The 21,669-nt window shown below is 40.1% G+C and overlaps 1 protein-coding gene across 5 annotated transcripts in view; it reads left to right on the top strand.

The window, feature by feature from the left end:
- The window catches only part of BTRC (beta-transducin repeat containing E3 ubiquitin protein ligase), a 198,308-nt gene that overhangs the window by 18,875 nt on the left and 157,764 nt on the right, over positions 1 to 21,669 (top strand). For 3 of the 5 annotated variants that reach the window (XM_054982811.1, XM_054982809.1, XM_054982807.1), the window contains exon 2: positions 10,105 to 10,173. The exons of the other annotated variants lie outside the window; for them this stretch is intronic. In XM_054982811.1, the coding sequence (XP_054838786.1) occupies positions 10,105 to 10,173 (69 nt within the window). The remainder of the gene's footprint in view (positions 1 to 10,104; positions 10,174 to 21,669) is intronic. 5 annotated transcript variants of the gene reach the window in all.

Genomic DNA, 21,669 nt, shown 5'->3' with positions numbered 1-21,669 from the left:
TTCTAAAGCTTCCCTGGGATTGGCTGGAAGAGCTAAATAGTGTTGAGTGTCATCTTCATAGCCCAAATCTCTGGATGACTACCCAGCAGTTTCATGTAGATGTTGAAAAGCATAGAGGACAGGATGGAACCTTGTAGGACCATGAAGGAAAAGACTTGAGTAGCAGCCCCCTGCCACAATCACCTTCTAAAACCTCTCCCCCAGGTGGGACTGGAACCACCACATGCTACTGTGTTCTCAATAACAGGCCCACCATTTGTTTTGGGGAAGTCATCAAACATAGACTCTTTAATCGTGATTTCTGTATGTGCTCTTGTACATGTAATTTAATTGTGATTTCTGCATGTGCTCTTCTACATATGAGAAGTCCCACTTATTTCAAAGGAAGGAGCTGATTAGTGTACATACAAGGAAGCTCTCTCTTCCATTTAGATTATGATTTCTCCATGTGTATGCTGGAACTCCTGTGACTGGAACAGGACAGTATCAAGAGAGGTGCTGCTTGATAGATAAAATATCAAAGTATGACAAACCATTTATTTATTTTATTAGACCTGAACATATGAAACTGCCTTATATAGAATCAGTTGATCTAGCCTAGTATGATCTTCTTTGACCAACTACAGCTCTTTAATGTTTTCCAACTGGACTTGTGGAGGATTGAGCACAGAACCTTATGCATGTGAATTATATTTAGCTTTTTGACCATGAGGTCCACAAAGCAGTTTACAACATTTTAAGAAACAGTCTTAACTACCCTCCTGACTTCTTGGGACCTCTTTAGAGACTATTGAAATGTGCGCCGATTAAACAATGATTGCTTTTAACCCTTGGATTAAGATTTACGTGCAAGACCCTTTCTTGATTTCCCTCCCTTTATTCCTGGTGTTTGATCCTGTTCTTCAGTTGCTGTAGGTGCAGTGCAAGGGAAGTGAGGGGTTCAAGTTAACAACATTTTGTGTTAGCTTTTACTTTTGTTTGCTTCATTAAATATATGCAATTAGTAAAAACAAATAGTAAATTTGCTAACACATCATTGGAGTATTTAGCTTCATGGACTCAGAAAGTGGAATTTGGTGCTCTGTGCCCTCTCTCTTAGCATATATATTAAAGGCATTGAGACGAATTGGCCGACCTTAATATTTGCTTTCCAAATTAAATCGCCACCTTTCAGCAGTTATTTTCTACTGAGCAAAAAGTTTAATTTCACGCCCTGATTAGTGCTAGTATATGCAGGTGGATATTTGTTTTATATAGCTAAACTGGTCTTCCTTGGCAAATTTCATACCAGCCAGAAGCACTATAATTTCTCATGAGTAGTTAGTTAGTACTAAGTTATAGTTCTTCTTAGTGAAGTAAATCAGAACAATACTAGCTGCTAACCTTTTGACTAGGGTGGAGTTATAGGAAAGATAGAGGTGAGAGAAACACAAGCACAAGATCAGACTGAGGTGATGTAAACATCTGGATGTGTAGAAATGTTGGAGAAAAATACTGAGACATGGGAACTGCTTATACACTCTGCATCCTTCCTCAAACCACTATAAAATAGGTGTGTGTGTGTGTGTGTGTGTTTGTTTTTGGCAGGGGGTGTGTGTATGTGCAAGTGAGAAAGAGGCAAGCAATATCTGAGCCATTTTTTATGTTGCATTCTGAGCTAAGTAACAGAAGAATTAAAAGTCTGTAGGGGAATGCTTCTTCTAACCCTTTAGTTCCTAGGTGTCCCTATCTTGGCACTTTATAAACATAATTACGTAACTAAATGGTGATGTGTGAATATGTCAAGAGTGGGAGGTAGGAGAGGATCCTTATAGATTACTGGGGAGTTAATTTGCAGATATTAGAATTTTAAACATGGTGATGTTGCACTGTCAACACAGTTGGTTTTCTGTCCTCATTTACAAGTACTCTCTAGTGTTTTCTGTCTGGCAGTATTTCCTTAGTTTTGTTCAAACTCTTATCTTATTGCAAGCTATTTTTTTTTTAAGAATGAAGCCTTTGTAGGATGTAATTTTTATATCGTTTTGAAGATGATGTTCCATGCGCTCTGCATATCCTCATGAACAATAGATACATACCCTGGAAGGTAGAGCCCACTTTGTAATAGGAGTGTGCGCTTTGGGAATCCGCTACGGGTAAAATACCCGAATCGAACCCAATCCAGAAAGCTTCAGGATTTCCGAATCTGGCCCTAATTCAGAAATCCCAAAGCAAAGCTTTCTGAAGCATTTGGAATGCTTCGGGGGACCCAGGGGGTTAGGTTTAAAGGGCCCTTTTGCAAGTGGCAGGGCCCTTTAAACCTAACCATTCCCTCCCACCCTTCCCACCCCTCCCACTTACCTGGCACTGGCATAAGGGAAGGCTGTCCCTCTCTGCCGGCCAGCCACGGCAGCCGCAGCGGTGGCAGGAGGGAAGGTCCTCTCTGCCGGCCAGCCGTGCCGGTGCAGCTCTGGCAGGAGGGAGGGCCCTCTCTGCCAGCCAGCCGCACTGGCTGTGGCGGCAGCAGGAGGGAAGGCTCTTTCTGCCAGCCAGCTGTGCCAGCGGCAGCAGCAGGGAAGGCCCTGGCTGCACAAAGTAAGTAGGGTGGGGGTGGGGTGGGGAGATGGGGTTAAAGGGTGGGGGCGGGTGTTCAAGGGTGGGGGCAGCCTCCGCCCTCCCTCCTCCCCCATCACTTCAGTATGCTCCGAATCTTTATGGAACATACCGAAGCGACCTGGAAATGGCTTGCTGCTTCGGATTTCGGGGATTTCTGGATCTTTTCAGGTTGCACACCCCTACTTGTAACCATTGGTTGAAGCATTCATTAACTGCATTCTATTCAAAGATTTTCTTATGAATGCTTAAGATCACTACAGATTCTAATAGGTAGTTTGTTCTGTGCATAACTGGCAGATCCAGGTTGTCTCAGTGACTTGTCTATAAGTTGCTGGGTCCTAAATGGCTTCTGACCCTTTAGTGTGGTCAAGATGCCCCATTTTCTACAGGCTTTAGTTATGAAGATGGATGTGACTTCTAAATCAGGAATGATTTTAGGTAACTACATTATGTGAGACATGAGGGCTATTTCTCATCTTTTTAAGGACATTGGTGCACACACACACACACACATACACCCCATACGCGCAAATGCAGTATAGGCAATATTTATATTTCAGCCTTGCCAAAAAGTCCACAGATATTACTAGCCCATCTGCTCATGTATCTGTTGGTCATTTTTAGTCATGACCCAAAAATCAGGGAAGTGGAATCACACTCCTTTCCAGTTTATAAACCTGCAGGTGATTCTTACTTGCCACATAAAACTAGCTAATTGACTGTGCTTGGACTAGTAATAACTGTAGTTATTTCCTTTCGCTTAGATAGATTTTGACATTTTACAGGCATAAATCCATGATTTTACCAACCCCTGTGAGAAATGACCTCTAAGATAAAACTTGATGTATTTATTTCAGGATGTTGTGAAATGCCAGTTAGATGCCATGACAGTTTAAAGGAATGAGGATGTTGCATCTCATTTGTAGCAAGGGAAAATGAGGTATAGAAAGGTGCCCAATATTTCCCTAGAGCCATGCAGCAAATTGATAGCTGGAACACTATTCTATTTGCTTTTCTAGCATTTTTCTGTTCCTTTAACTATGTTTTGGTTAATTTTACAATTGGCTACCCACCTGTTATAACACATTTTATCATTAAACAAAATTAATTTTAAAAATGGTCTGGAACTGTCTGCTTTTAATGGGATCTGAGTTTCTTTAGTCCTATAATCTGCCTCATGAGGCTTGTCTGTCTTCTAGGAAGTGCAGCATTGCATCATTAAAATATCACCCCCTGCTGAGAGAAACATCAGTCCTATTCACTAAATGGAAATGCTGAAGCAGTGACAAGTGTTTCTAAAAACTGTATTAAAAATTCATTTATTCTTAGCTAAGCATTTAGCTAAGAATAAATGAATTTACCAAATAGGAGATTATAATAAATTACCATGTTCTTGTTGTTAAGAAATACATCTGTCCAAAGGACAACATAAAAATAATAAATATTCTCAGCAGTTGTTCAATAGTACCAAAAAGAGCTGCATTTCTGTCATTTCAGAACTGACTGGTTTAAAATAGAGATGCTAGGTGAAAATAGGGCTTGTACTCATAAAGTAGTATATGATCCTGCTTGCATTGCTCCCCCACATGTGGCATTGTTCACCTAGAGGATGTTTTTCATAACCTGTAGACCTCCTGACTCATGTTTTAGGAATTCTACTCGTAGGGTTAACATTCGCCATGGTTTTTCCTCTGTCCCTCATTGCCAGTTTTGGCCCATAATTTCCCCAGCTTGCTTTATATATTCTTTCTTCTGAGAGTGGTGAGGCAGATATTTAAGAACCTTTCTTGCACAGAAAGCCCTATCCTTGCTTGCTACTTAATTAGCACTTGTTTATGACATAGGCTCTGATTTGATTTTTAAAACAAATTGCACAGTAAAGAAGCTGATATTTAAACTGTATGGTAACCACGGCTCCAGCTGTGATTCAAATATTGTAAGCCTTCAGGGGTTGTGTTAGGCTTAGAAAATAGGAACTGAGGCCTGTAATTTAATGTCTGTCTTTTAAAGACTGCATTTTTTTAGGGAGAAAACAAATGCATTCCATAGAATTTAAAATATTGACTCATTCAGAGAGAACAGCCTTTTCAGACCTCACTAGAGAGTACTCCAATCCATTAAGTTAAAAATGGAAGAAGGGATAAAGGAAGGTAATAAAGCAAAAAGTCAGTTAAAGGTTGCAGGGGAAAGATGGCCAGTATAAAATTGGAATGAGCTAATGACTTGGTCGTTGTGGGAGGGAGACTACAGAATGCAGCGCTAGCAGTGGGTTACATGTTAAATGAATGTTTAGGTTGCAGTGCATTACAGAATTGGAATTTGGCCAGTTTTAAGGGGCATAAAATACACTGGGTGATGTGGCAAGCAGCCCCATGGTTGTAAACTTAGATGGTACGTTTGTACCTTATTCTTGTATACCATTGAAGCATAATGTTGACTCTTACTACTGCAAGTTCCTTGTAACATGACAGCCACATGTTTACAGCAAAGTTCACAAGCACAGTCTGGGTTATTAAAGCTTATACATGACATAGACTTTAATGTTGTTGGATAGCACACCAGAGTTCGGTTATCTTCTGTATTTAAAAGGAGCCTTGGGATTTTAGACTGCAGGAGTGCCTCACATCTCCTTAGAAGTAGAGATGGACACGAAATGGGAAAAACCCGAAACGAGCGTTTCATGTTTCGTCACATTCCACGAATCACAAACTTTCATGAAATTGTCCGGTTTTGCAAAACGATTCATTAGTTTCATGATTCATCAGAACCCAGGGCACTTCAATGGCCCCCTTCATACCCAGAGATGCCAAACTCGCAGGGAGACTTCAGCAGGCTCTCCTCCACCCACCCTCACTCAATAAGCCATCAAGAACAAATGCTGTAAATAAGAATTTAAGCAAAGAAAATTAAAGAAAAAAAGGTAGGCCTCAGTCAAGCTAGGCCCCAGAGCCAGGCAATGCCCTGAGACTGGGGTTGGGAGGGGTGGAGGAAAGAAGGCACCCTCACCCAAAGACCTTCCCAGCAAGGCCAAGAGCTGAAAATAAGAAAAAGGCTTTTCGGTCTCTTTTAAAGCAGCAGCAAATCCAGCCAAAAGCTCCCAATTCCAGCAACAGGTTCCCAGCAACAGGTTCTCCCTCTCCCTCTGCCTGCTGAAACTGAAAAGCACAAGGCAGAGAACTGTGCCTTATATAAGAAATGCTCACATAGAGCAGAATAGGAGGTCTCTGGTTGGCAGACAGACCTGCCTAACAGGGTTTGGAGGGATGAGATTGGTGTTCCCATGGCTACAGAAGGCCCATCTCCTCAGTTGCCTAGGGGATTAACCCCCCTGCTCCTTGCTGTATAAGACAGAATGGAAGCTCTCCAGTTGGCAGGGAGAGCTGCCTATCAAGGTTATGTGGGCTAAGACTCGGGTTTCCAATGGCAATGAAAGGACTGCAGACATTCCGGGCCTATGTTGCCTAGGGAATCAATGGATCGGCGCCAGCCGGTCTAGCATCACCATTCACAAATTGAACGAATCGGCCCCACAAGTCATCGATTTCATGAAAACCGTGACCCCACAAAATGCATTTCGCAAAACACGAATTGGCCCGATTCGTCACAAAATTTGATTTGTATTTCGATTTGTGCCCATATCTACTTGGGATGAGTAGTTACTTGTGGTTACTTGGGATGAGTTCTAAGTAATGGGATTTCTGCTTTGTAAAAATATTTATATTCTACTATAACTTCCTTTTCTGTTGCTTTTGTTGCCTTATTTATAAAATGATTTCATTTTTAAACAATGAAAGCTCTTTTTAGGTGTAATTTAAAAATGTTTCAAGTGCAACATTTTTCAGATTGGTATTCTAAAAGCAGAAATGTTGCTTTCTTCAGAAATTAGTTTCAGAATATATATCAGTTAGTAGGTACTACTTTAGTCTGTCAGAAGGTAGTGCAATGAATATTTCTAAGATAAGAGATGCTGTCATGCTGAACTTTTCTTGTCTGTGGTTCTTCCATAATTGATGACTACCATGTTCTGGGGAGCTGTGATGCTCTGGGAACCTAGGCAAAGCCTTTAATGTAGACGTTTCCAGCAGTTCTGTGTAACAAAAAAAATTATGATAAAGTTCTTACATAGTGGCTTTCCTAGGCATGTAAATGATATGATATGTTATTTTATAAATATGTCTAATTATCTCTATTATAATATAGGGCTGAAGTAAAAGTCTAGCCTGCATTTCTACCAAGTAAATTCATGGCTGAAGAGAAGGGGTCTCAGTGGCTTTGAAAAGTCTACGTTTACACAAATCCTTTCCAGACTGGCCAGTGCATTGTAGAAGATTATAGGGTATAGTGCAGTGCTTCTCAAACTTATCTGATGTGGTGGATTGGCAATTTTTTTCCAATGTGCCAGGAACCGGTACCTTATTTGAGCTATGTGCTTATGCAAATACAATAATGATATGGTACATCAGATCAGAAAAACAAACATGTAGTGTACTCATGGAGATGTTCCTGTTTAAACACATAGAAGGTTGATTGAAAGATGGATAGTATGAAATGGCAGATTCATACAAGCGGAATTCCACAGTTGTCCCAGCCACCCTTCTCTGTTTCTTGGCCCACCCTCCCAGACACCCTTTGCTGTTACTGTTGTTACTTCCCAGAGTCCCTTTACCTTCTTGCCTGTCAAAGAATACTGCCCTTTCCTAACCCCTGTTCCTTGCCTTTTCCAGGAGTAGCCCTGTTGTGGCTTGTGCTGCCCGGGCCTCACTGTGGTGCTGTATAGCCCTGGGGTAGCTTGCCTTGCTGAGGCATCGGGTGAGCCCAGTGGCAGCTTTGGGTCTGGGGTGACTCAGCTCGCTGAGTTGTGGCACTGGGCAGCCCCAGGGCAGACCACCTTTCCACTCCCTGGCCTGGCCTTAGTGACTGTACCACAGCACTGGGTGGGAAGAAAAAGGTGCGTTGTCTGGGCATGTGCAGAAAATGCTTTAGTCTGGGCTTTCTGTTTTGTTTTTTTAAATGCAATACGCATGTATGTACTATAGCTCTATGGTATAATTATCAGTATTATGTTATGTGTGGCTGAAGACGTACTTAATATTGTCAGCTTTATTGACAGATAACCATTCTTGGTGGAATTCTGATGCACTTTTAAAATGATACTTTCCTGAACTCACTGCAGACTGGCAGCTGACACATTACAGACTGGCACTGATCCACAGACCACCACTTTGAGTAGCAATGATGTAGTCTACAAAGAACAACAGTTGGTTTATGCACAGCTTTCACCAAGCCTGTTGGGTCTTAGTGTTGCTTTGTGTGAATAGAGTGAATCTTGGGACTCATCTAATGCTATTATGGCTGTGCGTTCTATGGAATGCTCATTAGCAGTGAGCACATTCTCTTACAGAGAAGTACCCACTGTTACCTGATTTCTCATGCAGCATGCTCTCTGATACAGTTTAAAAAATCACCACTTTAAGGCATTAATCACCACTCTAAGGCAAGTTATCGGAACCCTTCTGAAGTATAATTCCCACATGATGGAGCTTATACTGGTGCTCTAGTTCATGCAGAGCTTTCGGAATTTTGTGAGATTCTTCACAGAGAAGCTGTAATCTTGTTCCTAAGCAGTGTCCCCCAACCCACCTCCAGCTATTGATAGGGGCAGACTGTCACAATAAACTTGGTACATAAAGGTCCATGTAGACAAAGTGGATTACAGAGACTTATTCATAATATGAGCGGATTTCTTTTAAAATGCTGACGTGCTTGTTTCTAAAGAACATAAAAGAATAAAAAAACATAAAATGTAACGAGAACTGGAACTCAGCATCCACTAAAAAGTCCAGTAGCACTTTTAAGACTAACCAACTTTATTGTAGCATAAGCTTTCGAGAGCCACAGCTCCCTTCGTCAGATGCATGACAAAGGGAGCTGTGGCTCTCAAAAGCTTATTCTACAATAAAGTTGGTTAGTCTTAAAGGTGCTACTGGACTCTTTACAGTTTTGCTACTGCAGACTGACATGGCTAAGTCCTCTGGATCTGCACCCACTAAAGCATTTAACTTATTTAGCATTGCCAAATCGGCATAACATTTGGAACTTTTCTTCTATTTTACTTGACTTTTTAAATAAATTCTTTTGACACCAGTTGGGTTATACCATTACAGTTACGGTACTGGAACCCCCTTATTTTTTGCCAATTTGGTATTTTATTTTGTTAGGATCAAAGGTAAGAAGCTGTAAATAATCAGCTGTAAGTGGTCAGGCTCAGGCAACACTCTGCTCTTAGCGCCATGGTAGTAGAAGACTGAAAAAGTAGATAGACAGGATGCTTGATATAGGTAAACTAATGGCGTTCGGTCCAGATTGTAGACAGAGGTTGTCAGATTCCTGGACTGGAGATTGCCTAGAAACTCCACACATACCTCTTTATGTTCTTTGGAGGAAGGGTGTCATGCAAATACTACAGGATGAATCAGAAAAAAAATACGCATCTTTTCATTCGTGGAATGCATAAAGGCAGTTTAAACATTCTAAATTGGCACTTGCTATTCCTGGTATATTTAGTGAGCATACAGGTTTTTGTCATATCTTTTTATTTTACTGAACTTGACTTAGCTAACAGGTTACCTTCACTCTTTTTTGCTTGTGGTGTACCATAAAATGAATAATCACAGATTGCATTCTTTTATTACCAGCCCCAGAAAATATGCCTGACTGCTACATACTAGTGCTAGATCACACAGTGTTCCACGGTCCTGTGTACTCTTATTAAATTTTAGGGACTCTGGGCAACCTGGTACTGAGTTTTTCAATAGTCACCAACATTTTCTTTAATGAAAGCTTTTTCTGAGTAATGAAAAATACCTTGCCTATTCCCACCTGCCCCCCCCCCAGCATGTTACCAACTTTGTTCTGTCCTACAAATGGGACATGAAATAGAAAGAGCACCAAAAAATAAAAGTATCAGCTAAGCAGAACAGAGAAAATCCTATGAAATAAATGCCTTTTAAAAAAATGCCTAGAACACATCTTTCCAGAATTCCTGGGTCTTTTATGGGGTGCATGAGCAGCAGAAAAGGTACTGTTAGCTCACAAGCTGCCTGTTGGAGTCTCCTGATCACTTAAAGGTTCTCAGGATGTCTTAGTCTGTTCTCAGCTCGATGATATCAGTGGAAGAGTATGTAGCTGGTTGGTTTACCTTAATTGTGAGGGCCTGGATCAGAATTCTGGTCCTAAACAAGATCAAACACAGAGTCAGTCAAGAAGTGCTCATGTTTCCCTTTACATTCATCTATATCTGTTGGAACTACAATTCTGTTTAAGGTTAAAGCTGTTAAGAAGAATTCAATGTGTGTTGGACAAGGTCATCTTCATAATTCTTCTGTGTAGTTTTTACCTGGAGTTTTCCTGGAGAATTAATCATTACATTTAAGTATATGTTTGGTACTAGAAGATAGGTTAGCCAGGTCTCAATATAAAAGTAGGTCTCTTATGTCTATTTTCTCCTAGCCCAGAATACACATGCCTAAAGATGGATTCCAGCTTACATCTTCTGGATACCAAGCATGGCTAAAGCAGGTTGGATTGTATTACCATTTCTCATCTGTTGTGCAGAATTGCACCCAAAACTTGTGTGTGTTTCATTAGTAAAGTATGCATAAAGATTTGACACCTCATGGTACTGTGTAACTTAGTATCTACAACATCCATATATGTGTATTTTCTGTCTGCATGTTGTGTGCATCTTTTTTTCCTCATGACCCTTGTGTAGTTGCACTTCTCATGAGTAAAAGTTCAAACAAGGATCATCAGAAGGGAGAATAGAACAATGTATAGAAAGATCTGCAGCAGCAGCTTAAATTGCTGAATTAAAATTAGCCTTCAAATGTGAAGGTCTGTGGTAGTGGTAATAACGGGGAGGCCAGTGGGTTAATACACAGGAGGCTCGCATCTAGAGCCTAATTCACATTTGATTGGGTAAAACAAGTGTGGACATTTGCTGGTATCCCATAACAATCCTGCAGTTTGACACAATCTGACACTGTTGGGAGTCCCTGCTCAGACGTGGTCTGGTGCTATATTACTTTGGTGATTATTAAAGGCCAAGTTTTAGATGTTTCGGCAGCTAGGCTGCAGCAATTGCTGTCAGCATCTCAGATCTAGTATAACAATTCTCCCCAAAGAATCTTGTTTTAAACTTTGCATGTAAGACACATGCACGTTCATGACACATGTGTATCGTTGTGGGAGAATGGAGCATCCTTGAAAAGGAAATGGAAAATTACTGAATTGTTAGACCTGGGATTGATTGTATCATTGTGTTCAAAAACGAAGGCAATGCAGGGAAGTAAGTTTCACTGGTACTCTGAAACTAATGGAATAATGGACAAAGAACTCATGGACTGAGTGAGTAGGAAGGAAAAATAAACTTAAATTTCATCATTTTAATTGGGCGAATGGATGGTCCTAGGGTCTCTCAAGCCTTTTCTGACTAGCTGAGTAATGTATGTGCCCAGCTCTGCAAGCAATGAAACAGCCAAAGCAGCGCTGGGTTTTATATGGTGTTTAGAAAATGTACTGAATTGTTATGCATGTATCAGTCAAAGGAAAGCAAGCTTTCTGTAAGGAATCACCCTTCAAATTCTTACGCTGTTATCTCTTACCTGATGTCCACAGTACTATCTCTAACCTAATAATGGAAATAAGGTTGTTGCAGTGAGAGCTGAGTCTTAGAATCTACTTTTAGTGAATTAAAAAGCACATTTATTGACAAATGCTTTTTTTTTATCATCCAGAAACTGGGCTAGTAGAACTGCTAAGAGTCTGATTATTTATTTATTTATTTTCATTATTTGTAGTCACCTTTCTCACTGAGACTCATGGCGGATTATATTGTAAGTTGTTTACCTCCCTCTTTTTTCTGGTACCTCGTTAAATAAGCATACCTATGCATTGGCTTGCCCATTCATTTTCATGTTGATGAACGTATCACCTGTACCTTTGCATTTACTAACTTAATTACCACCAGTACTTGTCCAAACACAAGTGCTAGCTGTTAACAGTGATAGACATGAATGGGTTGGATTGACTGTCTTCTCTAGCAAGGTATGCCCTGTTCCGTTCCATGCATGCATATAATAGTTTTGCCAGGGTGGATGTCAGCTACTTGCCAGAAAGTTTAACCTAGATTCCATGCCCCCCCGCCCCCATTAAAAATATGGTACTCAAATGTTTTTCCCTTTACATGAAGCTGTGGATGTTCGGAACTGATACCTGGAATCATATATACAAACTAGATTCTCAGATCAACATCTAAGAGCCAAGCTACAAGAGACAAATTACACAAGGAGGAGGAGGAGCACATGAAGGGAGTCACAATGTTAGCTGGGAAGCTGAGTTTTAAAAGAGATCAGAAGGCTTTGTCAATTTCCTCTCTCTACAAAGCCAGGAAGATTGCTGCTCAGAGAGTTTGTTAATTTCCTCTTTGCCTCTGGAAGGCTCTCAGTTTTACTTCCCCTTTTAAGAGGCAAAGAAGAAATAAACAAACTGTCCCAGCAGGGATCTCCCTGGCTCTGTAGAGAGGGGAAATTGACAAAGCCTTCCCATCTCTTTTAAAGCCTTCCCAGCTAACATTGTGACTCCCTTTATGCGTTCCTCCTCATGTAATTCATCTCTTGTAGCTTAGTGGGTCTACTGTATCCTCCTGCCCCTGCATCCCTTTGCCCTTGCTGCTTGAATGTAGCAGATTAGGAAGCAAGATAGGGCCTTTTTTGTTGTGGTGCCGCAGCTATGGAATAATCACTCGGTGAGCAGTAAAAACACAGCTATTTCAGAAGTATTTCAAAACTAATTGGTGCTTATGGTTCTGCTGCTGTGGTTTAGAATTGTCTTTTAGTATCTTGGTTCAATTAATTTGCTTCATTTATATTGTATTTTATGTTTCTGTAGCTTTATAATGCCTTGGAGATTTTTCTTGATGATAAAATGAGGCTGGATGGGGGCCAGTAAACCGATTCTTAGTCTAGACAAGTTTGAAACAGTGTTAGCTGCTGATATGGGTGAACAGGCAATGAATTTGGGGCCTGTTCCAGGCAGGGTTTCACTTGCCCTATAGGATGGGATCTGCAGCTTAGGGTTGCTATTAGATTCAGTCTTGCAGGTAGATACTTAGCTATTATTTATTGTATGAAATATTTGAATGATCCTTGATTGGTACACCAGCTGCTGTCTTCCTAGAAAAAATATGACCTGATGACTTATTCATGCTCTAGTAATATTCATGTTAGATTACAATAAAACATGCTCTTTGTGGGACAGCTGGTGAAGACAGTTCAGAAACTTCTCTTGGTTCAGGACATGGAAACATTTAGTATTGGACAAATTTCACCAGTACTTGAAGAGCTTCACCAGTTTTTAGTTTGTTTGGGGCACAACATGTCATCTAGGCCATTTATGAACCATTTTGACTCAGTGACTGCAATGGATGTTGACAGGATCTTAGGATCTGTGAAGGTTACTGCTTGTGTTCTGGATCCATCCTGATTGCTGAAATTATGCAAGGACCACATTAACAAGTCCTTGGTGTCAATCATAAATCAATCTCTGACTCAGCAACTCAAAGAGGTTATCTGTCCACTACTTAATAAACCATCCTTACAGAAAAATGATGTGGCGAGTTATCTGTCCTTTCTGAGCAAGGTGATTGAGAAAGTGGAGGAGGACCAACTCCAAGTCTTTTTGGATAACTCATCTGCCTGGACCCTGCTCTGATATGGGATGGAGATGGCACTGATGGCCTTAAACGATTATCTCCATCTGAATATAGACGAAGGCCATGCCTCTTTTTGTTCCTACTGAATTTGTCTGCAGCCTTTGACACAGTGGACTATGCCATCTTGTTGAGATGTTAAGAAGACAAAGTATCATGGATGGGCTTTGAATAATTAGTTTCTTACAATCTTGGCTCTAAGTGTTCTCATTGGGGACCGGTTGTTGCCTGTGTGAGATTTGTCCTGTAGAGTTACTCATGGCACAATCCTATGTCCCATGCTGTTCAATCCTCACGTAAAACCCTTAGGAAAAAATCATTTGTAGTTTTGGAATTGGGTGTCATCAGTATGTTGACAACACCTAGTGCCACATCCCTCCAAATCTAGTGATGCAGTAGAGGTCTTGAGCCGCTGCCTGACTGCTGTGGTTAAAATGGCAAATAAATTGAAACTGAACTACAACAAGATGAAAGCAATGCTGCTTGGGAAGGCTGAGGTCTTGAAGGATATTGTGCTTCTTACTTTCAGTGGAGTTTAGCTGAGTCTTGCTTATTTGGTTAAGAGCCTGGAGGTTATATAGGAACTAGCATTTGTGCTGGAGAAATAAGTTAATGCAGCTGCAAAAAACACTTTAGTCTAACTTCATTTAGCCCAGAAGATGGTCCTTATCTTGGCTTAGCAGATCTGGCCACCTGGATCTATGCCACACTAACACTGAGACTAGATTATTTTAACTCATTCTACATGAGTTGGCCCTTAAAGCCAACTCAGAGGCTCCTGTTGGTAAAGATTGCCACAGCTCAGCTATTATTGAGAACTTGCCAGAGTATGCATATTACAGTCATTCTGCAATTACTCCACTGGCTGCCCATTAGTTAGTGAGTTCAATTCAAGGTACTGGTTATCACATACAAAGCTCTTCATGGCCTTGGACCCTTATATCTACAAGACCGTCTCTACTGCTATGCTCCACCATGACAGCTTTGCTCATTTGACCAGGGCTTTCCCACCCTGCAAATGGGCAAGATCAACAACTTCCTGTACACATGCATTCGCTGTTGTGGTCCTTACCTTATGGAATGGCCTGCTTGACATGCTCAGGAGGGTTTCACACACATCTGACATTCTACAAACTTTTAAAACAACAGTTTTAGAGGGTATTTTATAAAGCTAATATGGCTATATGATAACAAAATGGTTCAAGAAGGTGCTTTTATAAAAGGAATGGAACTGTTAACTATACTACTGTGTACAGTCTGTATTATCTGTTTGCTGTGTGTATTATCCTACTCTTACTGCTTTGTTTTTTACTTGTGTAATACCGCTTTCTGCAGTATTCAACATATTGTGTCTAATACTTTGTGCTTTGTTTCAGATGGTTGTAATCCTTGTTCTGTCACATTGCTTATTAGATATTTCACCTTATTGATTGCATTGATTTACTCTGGGTAATCCGCCTTGAGAGAGAGGCAAACTATACATAAGGAAATAAAGAGAGAAAAATGATTTTACACCAGGGGATCTGAAGAACAATGCGCTCCCATACAAATCTGCCTCACTCTTAAGGTCGTTGTTTAAAGACTTGTTCTGGCCCTCTTATCTTTGCCGGTGAAGTGGATAAGGTGCTAGTGATAGGGCCATCTTAGTTGTCATACCTCATTTGTGGAATTTCCTTCCTCTATCCAACCACCTGGTACCAAACATGTTAGCTTTTATGTCAAGTAAAACTGTTCTGTTATCCTGTGCTTTTAAAGGCCTCTACTGTCATTTTTTAAAAAAAATCTATTGCTGTTGTTTAAGTATTGGTGATTGTTTTATTATATTATATTATATTTTTGTTTCCCTATTATGTGACTTTAAGTGATTTGTAATCTGCCTTTAGAATCAATAATTGAAAAGTGGGATACAAACATGTTGAGGCTTGTAGATGCCTTGATAATAAATGTTTGTTAATACTTTGGTCTGCACTGAAAAAGTTTCCATTTTAGTTTCAGTTCTGGAATAATTCCATTCCATTACTAGTTTATTCTGGGTCCCCTGTGCTGGCTCGGAATGTATCAGTTTCTTTTTTTCATTTTCATTAATTTCAATCTGTTGCATGTGTGTTGGCCACACATGTTGTAGACACACACTGTTCTAGGATGGGGGAGATTTGTCTTGGCAGTAGTATGTGCAAAAAGGATCTAGGGGTCTTAGTAGTCCATATACTGAATATGAGTCAGCAGTATGATGCGGTAGCTAAAAAGGCAAATGTGATTTTGGGCTGTATCAACAGAAGCATAGTGTCTGGATTACGCAAAGTGATGGTATCACTCTACTCTGCTCCAGTTAGACCTCACCTAGAGTATTGTGTTCAGTTTGGGGCACGACAATTTTAAAAGGATATAGACAAGCTGGAACATGTCCAGTGGAGGGCAACAAAGATGGTGAGGGGTCTGGAGACCAAGCCCTATCAGGAAAGGTTGAAAGCTCAGTATGTTTAGCCTAGAGAGGAAACAACTGAGAGGTGATATGATAACCATCTTCAAGTACTTGAAGGGCTGTCATATAGAGGATGGTGTGGAGTTGTTTTCTGCTGCCCCAGAAGGTCAGACTAGAACTAACAGGTTGAAATTAAATCAAAAAAGTTTTTGGCTAAACATTAGGAAGAACTTCCTGACAGTTACAGTGGTCTGTCAGTGAAGCAGGTTTCCTCGGGAGGTGGTGGGCTCTCCTTCTTTGGAGGTTTTTAAGCAGAGGCTTGATGACCATCTAACAGCAATGCTTATCCTTAGGCAGAGCATGAGTGGAAGGGCAGAAAGGGTTACATTAGTGTTTAGTTCTCATGGCCCCTTTTTACATGCCCAGGGTAATGCCAATTGCCAATTTGGGGTCAGGAAGCAGATTTCCCCAGGCCAGTTTGGCTAGGGATCCTGACGGTATTTGTCGTCTTCTGGGCATGCCATAAGGGTCACTGGGTGTGTATGGGGAAAAACCTATGTTTTTCCTATAAGTTTTCCTTTTGCAGAAGGGGAAGGCTGGATTGTTTTTGAAAGGGGGAGTAGGTACATGTTTTCCATTTGACTCAGAGAAAGAGAGAGCTCTGAAAGACTGTGGAAGCAATCCTAAACAGGCCTATGCAGATATAAGTCCTGTTGTTCAGTAGTGCTTACTTCCAGGGAAGTGTCTTTCAGATTGCAGCCAATAATTGAAGTCTCCCAAACATTTCCAAAGCTGATAGGAGGGGGAGGGGGTCTCCCCTTGCAAGGACCTGATTGGCAGGGAGGAAAAGAGTGCCATTTCGAGGTAGTGAAGGGGAGGAGGTGGGGAGATACACTCACACCCATTGGTCTCATTCCCCCTTCTCTCCAGCATAGTTAATTAATAATGTAAGGTGTCTCTCCCCTTGGGATCTGATTGGGGCTGTTCAGGAAAACAAGCTGCTGCCCTGTGAGGCAAGCCCAGTGTCTGCTCTCTGCTGTAATGTATGAAATGAAACACACAAACTTTTTGGCAGGAGGGAGTCATTACAGTGTAGTTTCCTAGATTTGGTTCAGTGTTCTGGAAGCAGCTTTAATGAGCTAAGCCAAGGAGTTCTGTGTTTTTTTGCTCGTTTTTTCAGTTATGTACACCTCTACTTTTCCCATTAAAAATAATGCTCTTGACTTTTGGACAACAGAGGAAAGTGACTCATGTATCCTGATTAGGTGTTAAATGCAGACTTACTGAAGAATTATTTTTCTAGGCAGGTAGTTACTTAGGATGTACACATTTTTTGTATCGATTCAATCTGAAATAAATAGGTCTGAGCTGAAACTATTTGCTGTATAGTAAAGGATGGAACTGTTTCTAGCCCTCTTGTTATTTTCAGAATCAAAATGGGAACATTCAGAGTTTTAGGATTAAAATTATCACGGTTGCTTGTAACATTAAGTGTGGGACCTTAAAGATTGTTTTAATGCAATAGATTTGCAGCTGATAAATATGTATGTTGCTATTATGGCAGCAACTCCCTGGGTAGTGGTACTGTAATCAACGCATAAAATGCTTAATTCTAAATGGCAATAAAACATGCAACTTAATTTAAACCTTCTGGGTGGAGTTTCAGTCCTGAAGTAAACTTAACTTAGAACAATTCTAGGAACATGCATATGATAACAAAGCTTGGTTCACCTTATAGTACAAAATTAGCAATTCCTTCTTAGCCAGTGAAAAACTAGGTTTATTGCAGGGACCCACATGAACAAATAATCATATGGGTTGGGGACTACAGTGAGTGGGAAGAAGGGAGCAAAATTGCTCTTCCCATCCATCTTCTGTGTAAAGGACAGGAGTGATTTTACTCACTTTTCCTACCTAACTGCAGCCTCTTCCACCACCTACATGTTAGTTTGTCTGTGTGGTCCCACAAAGATATTGAAAGGCCCACATAACATGAACCAGCCTGCAGGTAGTTCCACATTCCCCTTTTCATGCCTAAGGGGATATGTCTCATTGCATTTCAGGGAGTGGCCGTGGGACACGTCAAAGCAGCCTCCTCCTTGCCTTGTGCATGCCAGAAACTGGAAACATTCTTGTGCAGGCAATACTTTAGAGAGTCCAATCGTCATCATGCGTAGTGTCTGAGTTTTCACTGGCCCATGCGTCCATTGATAAAGATACTGAACAAAGGGACTACTAGAAGAAGAGGAACTCAACAAAAATTTGTATCCACCAGTGCCTTCTCCTAACAGATCACTGGATTCAATCCATTCTATAAATATTAATGAAACTGTAAATTCTGTTGAAAAACAGAACTGGCTAGATGTGCCTAATTTCAGCTGCCTAACAACTAGAAGTTATTGATTGAACAGAATGTGTTGGGTGTTGCCCACATTAATATCCTTTGCCCTTTAAAAGCTGTTTTTTATAGTCAGTGTTGCTATACTAGAGTAGAGAATGTTTGCGGACTAAAAGAAAAAGTGTTTTAGAGGCCTAGAAAGCCATGCTAGTATCTGTAACAAGGTTTCAAGTAATCCACAAAGCTTAACACACACACACACACACACACACACCCCGCATGCTTTAAAAAGACACCCTTTCGAGACAGGCAGGCACCCGTGCTTCTTTTGTGTGGCCTTGCTTTAAACCTCTTTCTTCAAGTGGAAGCATCATATTTCTTACCAGCCAGTAATGTTCCATTCACAAAATGCTGATGTCATTTTTTTAAACATCAGTTTCCAAAGTGTTGCTTAAGAATTTTTAATAAGTAGTACTACAGATTTCTGATTTTTTTTTTTTGGCTTGTTTAAATATCTGATTATTTGTGTTGACTTGTGAAGTTATTGTATCAGTTTGAATCTCACACCGAATGTCAGCTTAACAGTGTAGTTTGGTGTGATTTCCGCCTTGAGTCTCTGTGAGAATCACAAACTGTAAATAACGTAAATAAATAAAATAAAGGTATCTGCGTTTTCTTTATTTATTTAAAACATTTATTAGCTGCTTTTCCACCTTATGGAACTCAAGGCAGCTTACAATATAAGCAAAACAAACACAGAAATATATCAAAAACACAGTTTAAAACCATAATTTAAAACTACCAATACATTTATAAAATGGCTAAACAAATGCCATCCTAAATAAAACCATCCTTTTAAATCCTAAATAATAACATTGACAGACTGTAGATAACTATGATTGATCCATCTGCAAATGTTGCTGCACCATGGAGATGGGAATGAGTTTATAAACCCGGTGCTGAGAGGATAGAAAGTGAAAACAAACAAGCAGCCTTTAAACTGTGGGTTTCATGTTACACATTTGGATACTTAGATTTAAGTTAGTGTAACCCATGGCTTCCGTGATACTTGAATTGAGCCATAGACAATAAACTTTAAAACTGAAATATTTGCCTAAAGTGCCATTTCCTTTGTTACATAGCCAGACAGTCTAAACCTGCCACCCACATCTTTTTGAGCCTGTGGTCACTTTGGGAAGTCCAACATAAGGTGGTAGGTACAACCATAAAATGGCTACTATGGGAGGCAGAGCTGCACACACACAAACACACAGAGAAAGCCCAAATGTAAGAAATAAGAGGAGGGATTTTTAACAATACTCTGGGAAAGAGAAGTGACAGAGGGAATAAAACCAACATTGTGATGGCCACTGCCAATGAAACAACATATTTTAAAATCTGCGAAGTCAGTCAGTTCTCCGATAGGCAATCAGAAGCTCTGCTTGGCAGGAGTTCTACTCACTTTCTAGAAACACTTAATGGGCAGCAGGAAAGTTGTTGACAGGCATCATGGGCCATGGGCACCATGCTGGGGATCACTGCCCTAAATGAAAAATTGGGTATTCTTCCCTTCCCAAGTTGAGTGGCATCCTGCTGTATACCCTGGATGACTTTCTGATCTCTTATTTTAGGGAGTTATGCCTCTTAGAAGTCACCACACACAAAATAAAATAATTGGCTGGATCCACTAGCTGGATCTGCTTGTCTGGGAGATTTATGAGTAGAAAACCATGCTACTGGAAGGAACAAAAGTAACTCTAAAGCTTTTAAAACAAGTATTATGTTGTAAAATGCTTTCTTTATACCTACTTGCAATATTCATATGTAACAAAAGGCACATTATCATTGCTCCTGTTACTGTTTTGTTGTGGAATTTGAAGCAATAGTAATTCATTGTCAGCAAGGGGAGGATATTTGAGTATATTTGAGCTGAGTCAGTTAGAATATAGAAAAACTCACCAGTATACTGAAAACTAGGTCCTTGCAAGGCAGGCCTTCCTGGCAATAGTCTACTGCTCCTCCTTTGCCTTCCTTTTTTCACAGAGCTCACAAAATGCCAGAGTAATAGAATGTGACTTTGGACAATTATGTGAAGTTTGGTCTTGTGTTACACAGAGAGGCCTGCCAATGTTTTGTCTCTCAGTGTTGAGGAGGCAAATGGAAACATAGAAAGTTTTCTTTGAAACAGTTGCTATTTCCTAGTTTTAGCTGTGTCAGTGTGGCAATATTGTTCTTTTTTATATTTTTCTGATTTTTTTTTAGATGGCTTTGGGTGCGATATAGAAAGATTGGGATATAAGTATTCATATGATGTCATATGAAAGAAAACATAGGTAAATGGGGGCTAAAGGATATATGGGATAGGCCATAAATAGTATTTCGTTCTTTCCAAGTACCTTGCTCTCATAGACTCTCATGACTTCCTTGAGTATTTAGGTAATTAACAGCATTGGTCACAATATATGTATAGTATTATAGTGGCAGGAGAGGAAGCTGACCAGTAACTCATTAGATTATTCCATTCAGTGCATTTCCTAGAGCATTGAAATTAGCATAAAATAAATGGTAGAAAACTGCTGCAAGTTTGCAGAATTAAGGACAACATAAAAAGCAAGAAATGAAAGCAATGCAAAGAGATTCTCAAGGTCACCACTCGCTGATCTGAATTGAATATTGGTATGCTTTTAGCTGTTCTCCTGTCTAAACAGAATGTTGGGTACTTAAAAATGCATTCAGAAAGAAAATTGGTGGGGTGCATCTCCAAACATATTTTTAAATAGGAAAATACATGGTTTCTACTTTAAAGTTGGTGTTGTACATGACAAAAAAGCCTCTAGCGGAAATGACCAAACTCGAGCTATTTGCCATCTCATCTGTATTAAGTTGAAATCTTGTCTGAAAAGTATATTGAACATGGATACTCTGTTAACTTTCAGCTGTGGAGGATTAATGGTTTCTCTTGCCTGTCCCACCCCATATTTCTGTTTTGTTGTCCTTACATCTCCTCCCCCCCTTTATTATCCTGCAGTCAAAATTTAGATTGTAAGCTCCTTGGGTGGGAATGGGAACCCCCAACCCTCCTCCTTTTTGGCTTATGAAACTAAACCAATTGATTTAAAGCTCCACTGATGTCACTATATAAATAATAGACTCAAATCTATTATGATAAGCAAGTTTTCCATGATCTCTGATATATCTTCATACATCTGTTCCTCCGAATATTCTTCAAGACTTACGAAAATATTAATTTGTTCTTTATCTATTCAGCAAAATCATGATTAGGCAAGTTCAAAAAATGCATTCTGGTCTCTCAGGTATATAACAGTGCCATAGCTGATAAGTCTGTATTCATATGTGTGCCTTTTAAAAAAGCATATTATTTACACAATTCACTAGAATAGCTCTTTTGGATATTATTTGGTGCTCTCATGTAACTATGCACTTAGTAAGCGTGGCATCCATTGTATTAACTATTAAAATTCAAGGAAGAACTTACTCATTGCAGACTGTAGTACAGGTGATGGTCAAAGCTTATCTGTTTTTAAA

The sequence above is a fragment of the Eublepharis macularius genome, chromosome 6, assembly GCF_028583425.1.
Source record: "Eublepharis macularius isolate TG4126 chromosome 6, MPM_Emac_v1.0, whole genome shotgun sequence".
NCBI lineage: Eukaryota > Metazoa > Chordata > Lepidosauria > Squamata > Eublepharidae > Eublepharis > Eublepharis macularius.
This window is presented reverse-complemented; position numbering and strand designations above follow the sequence as displayed.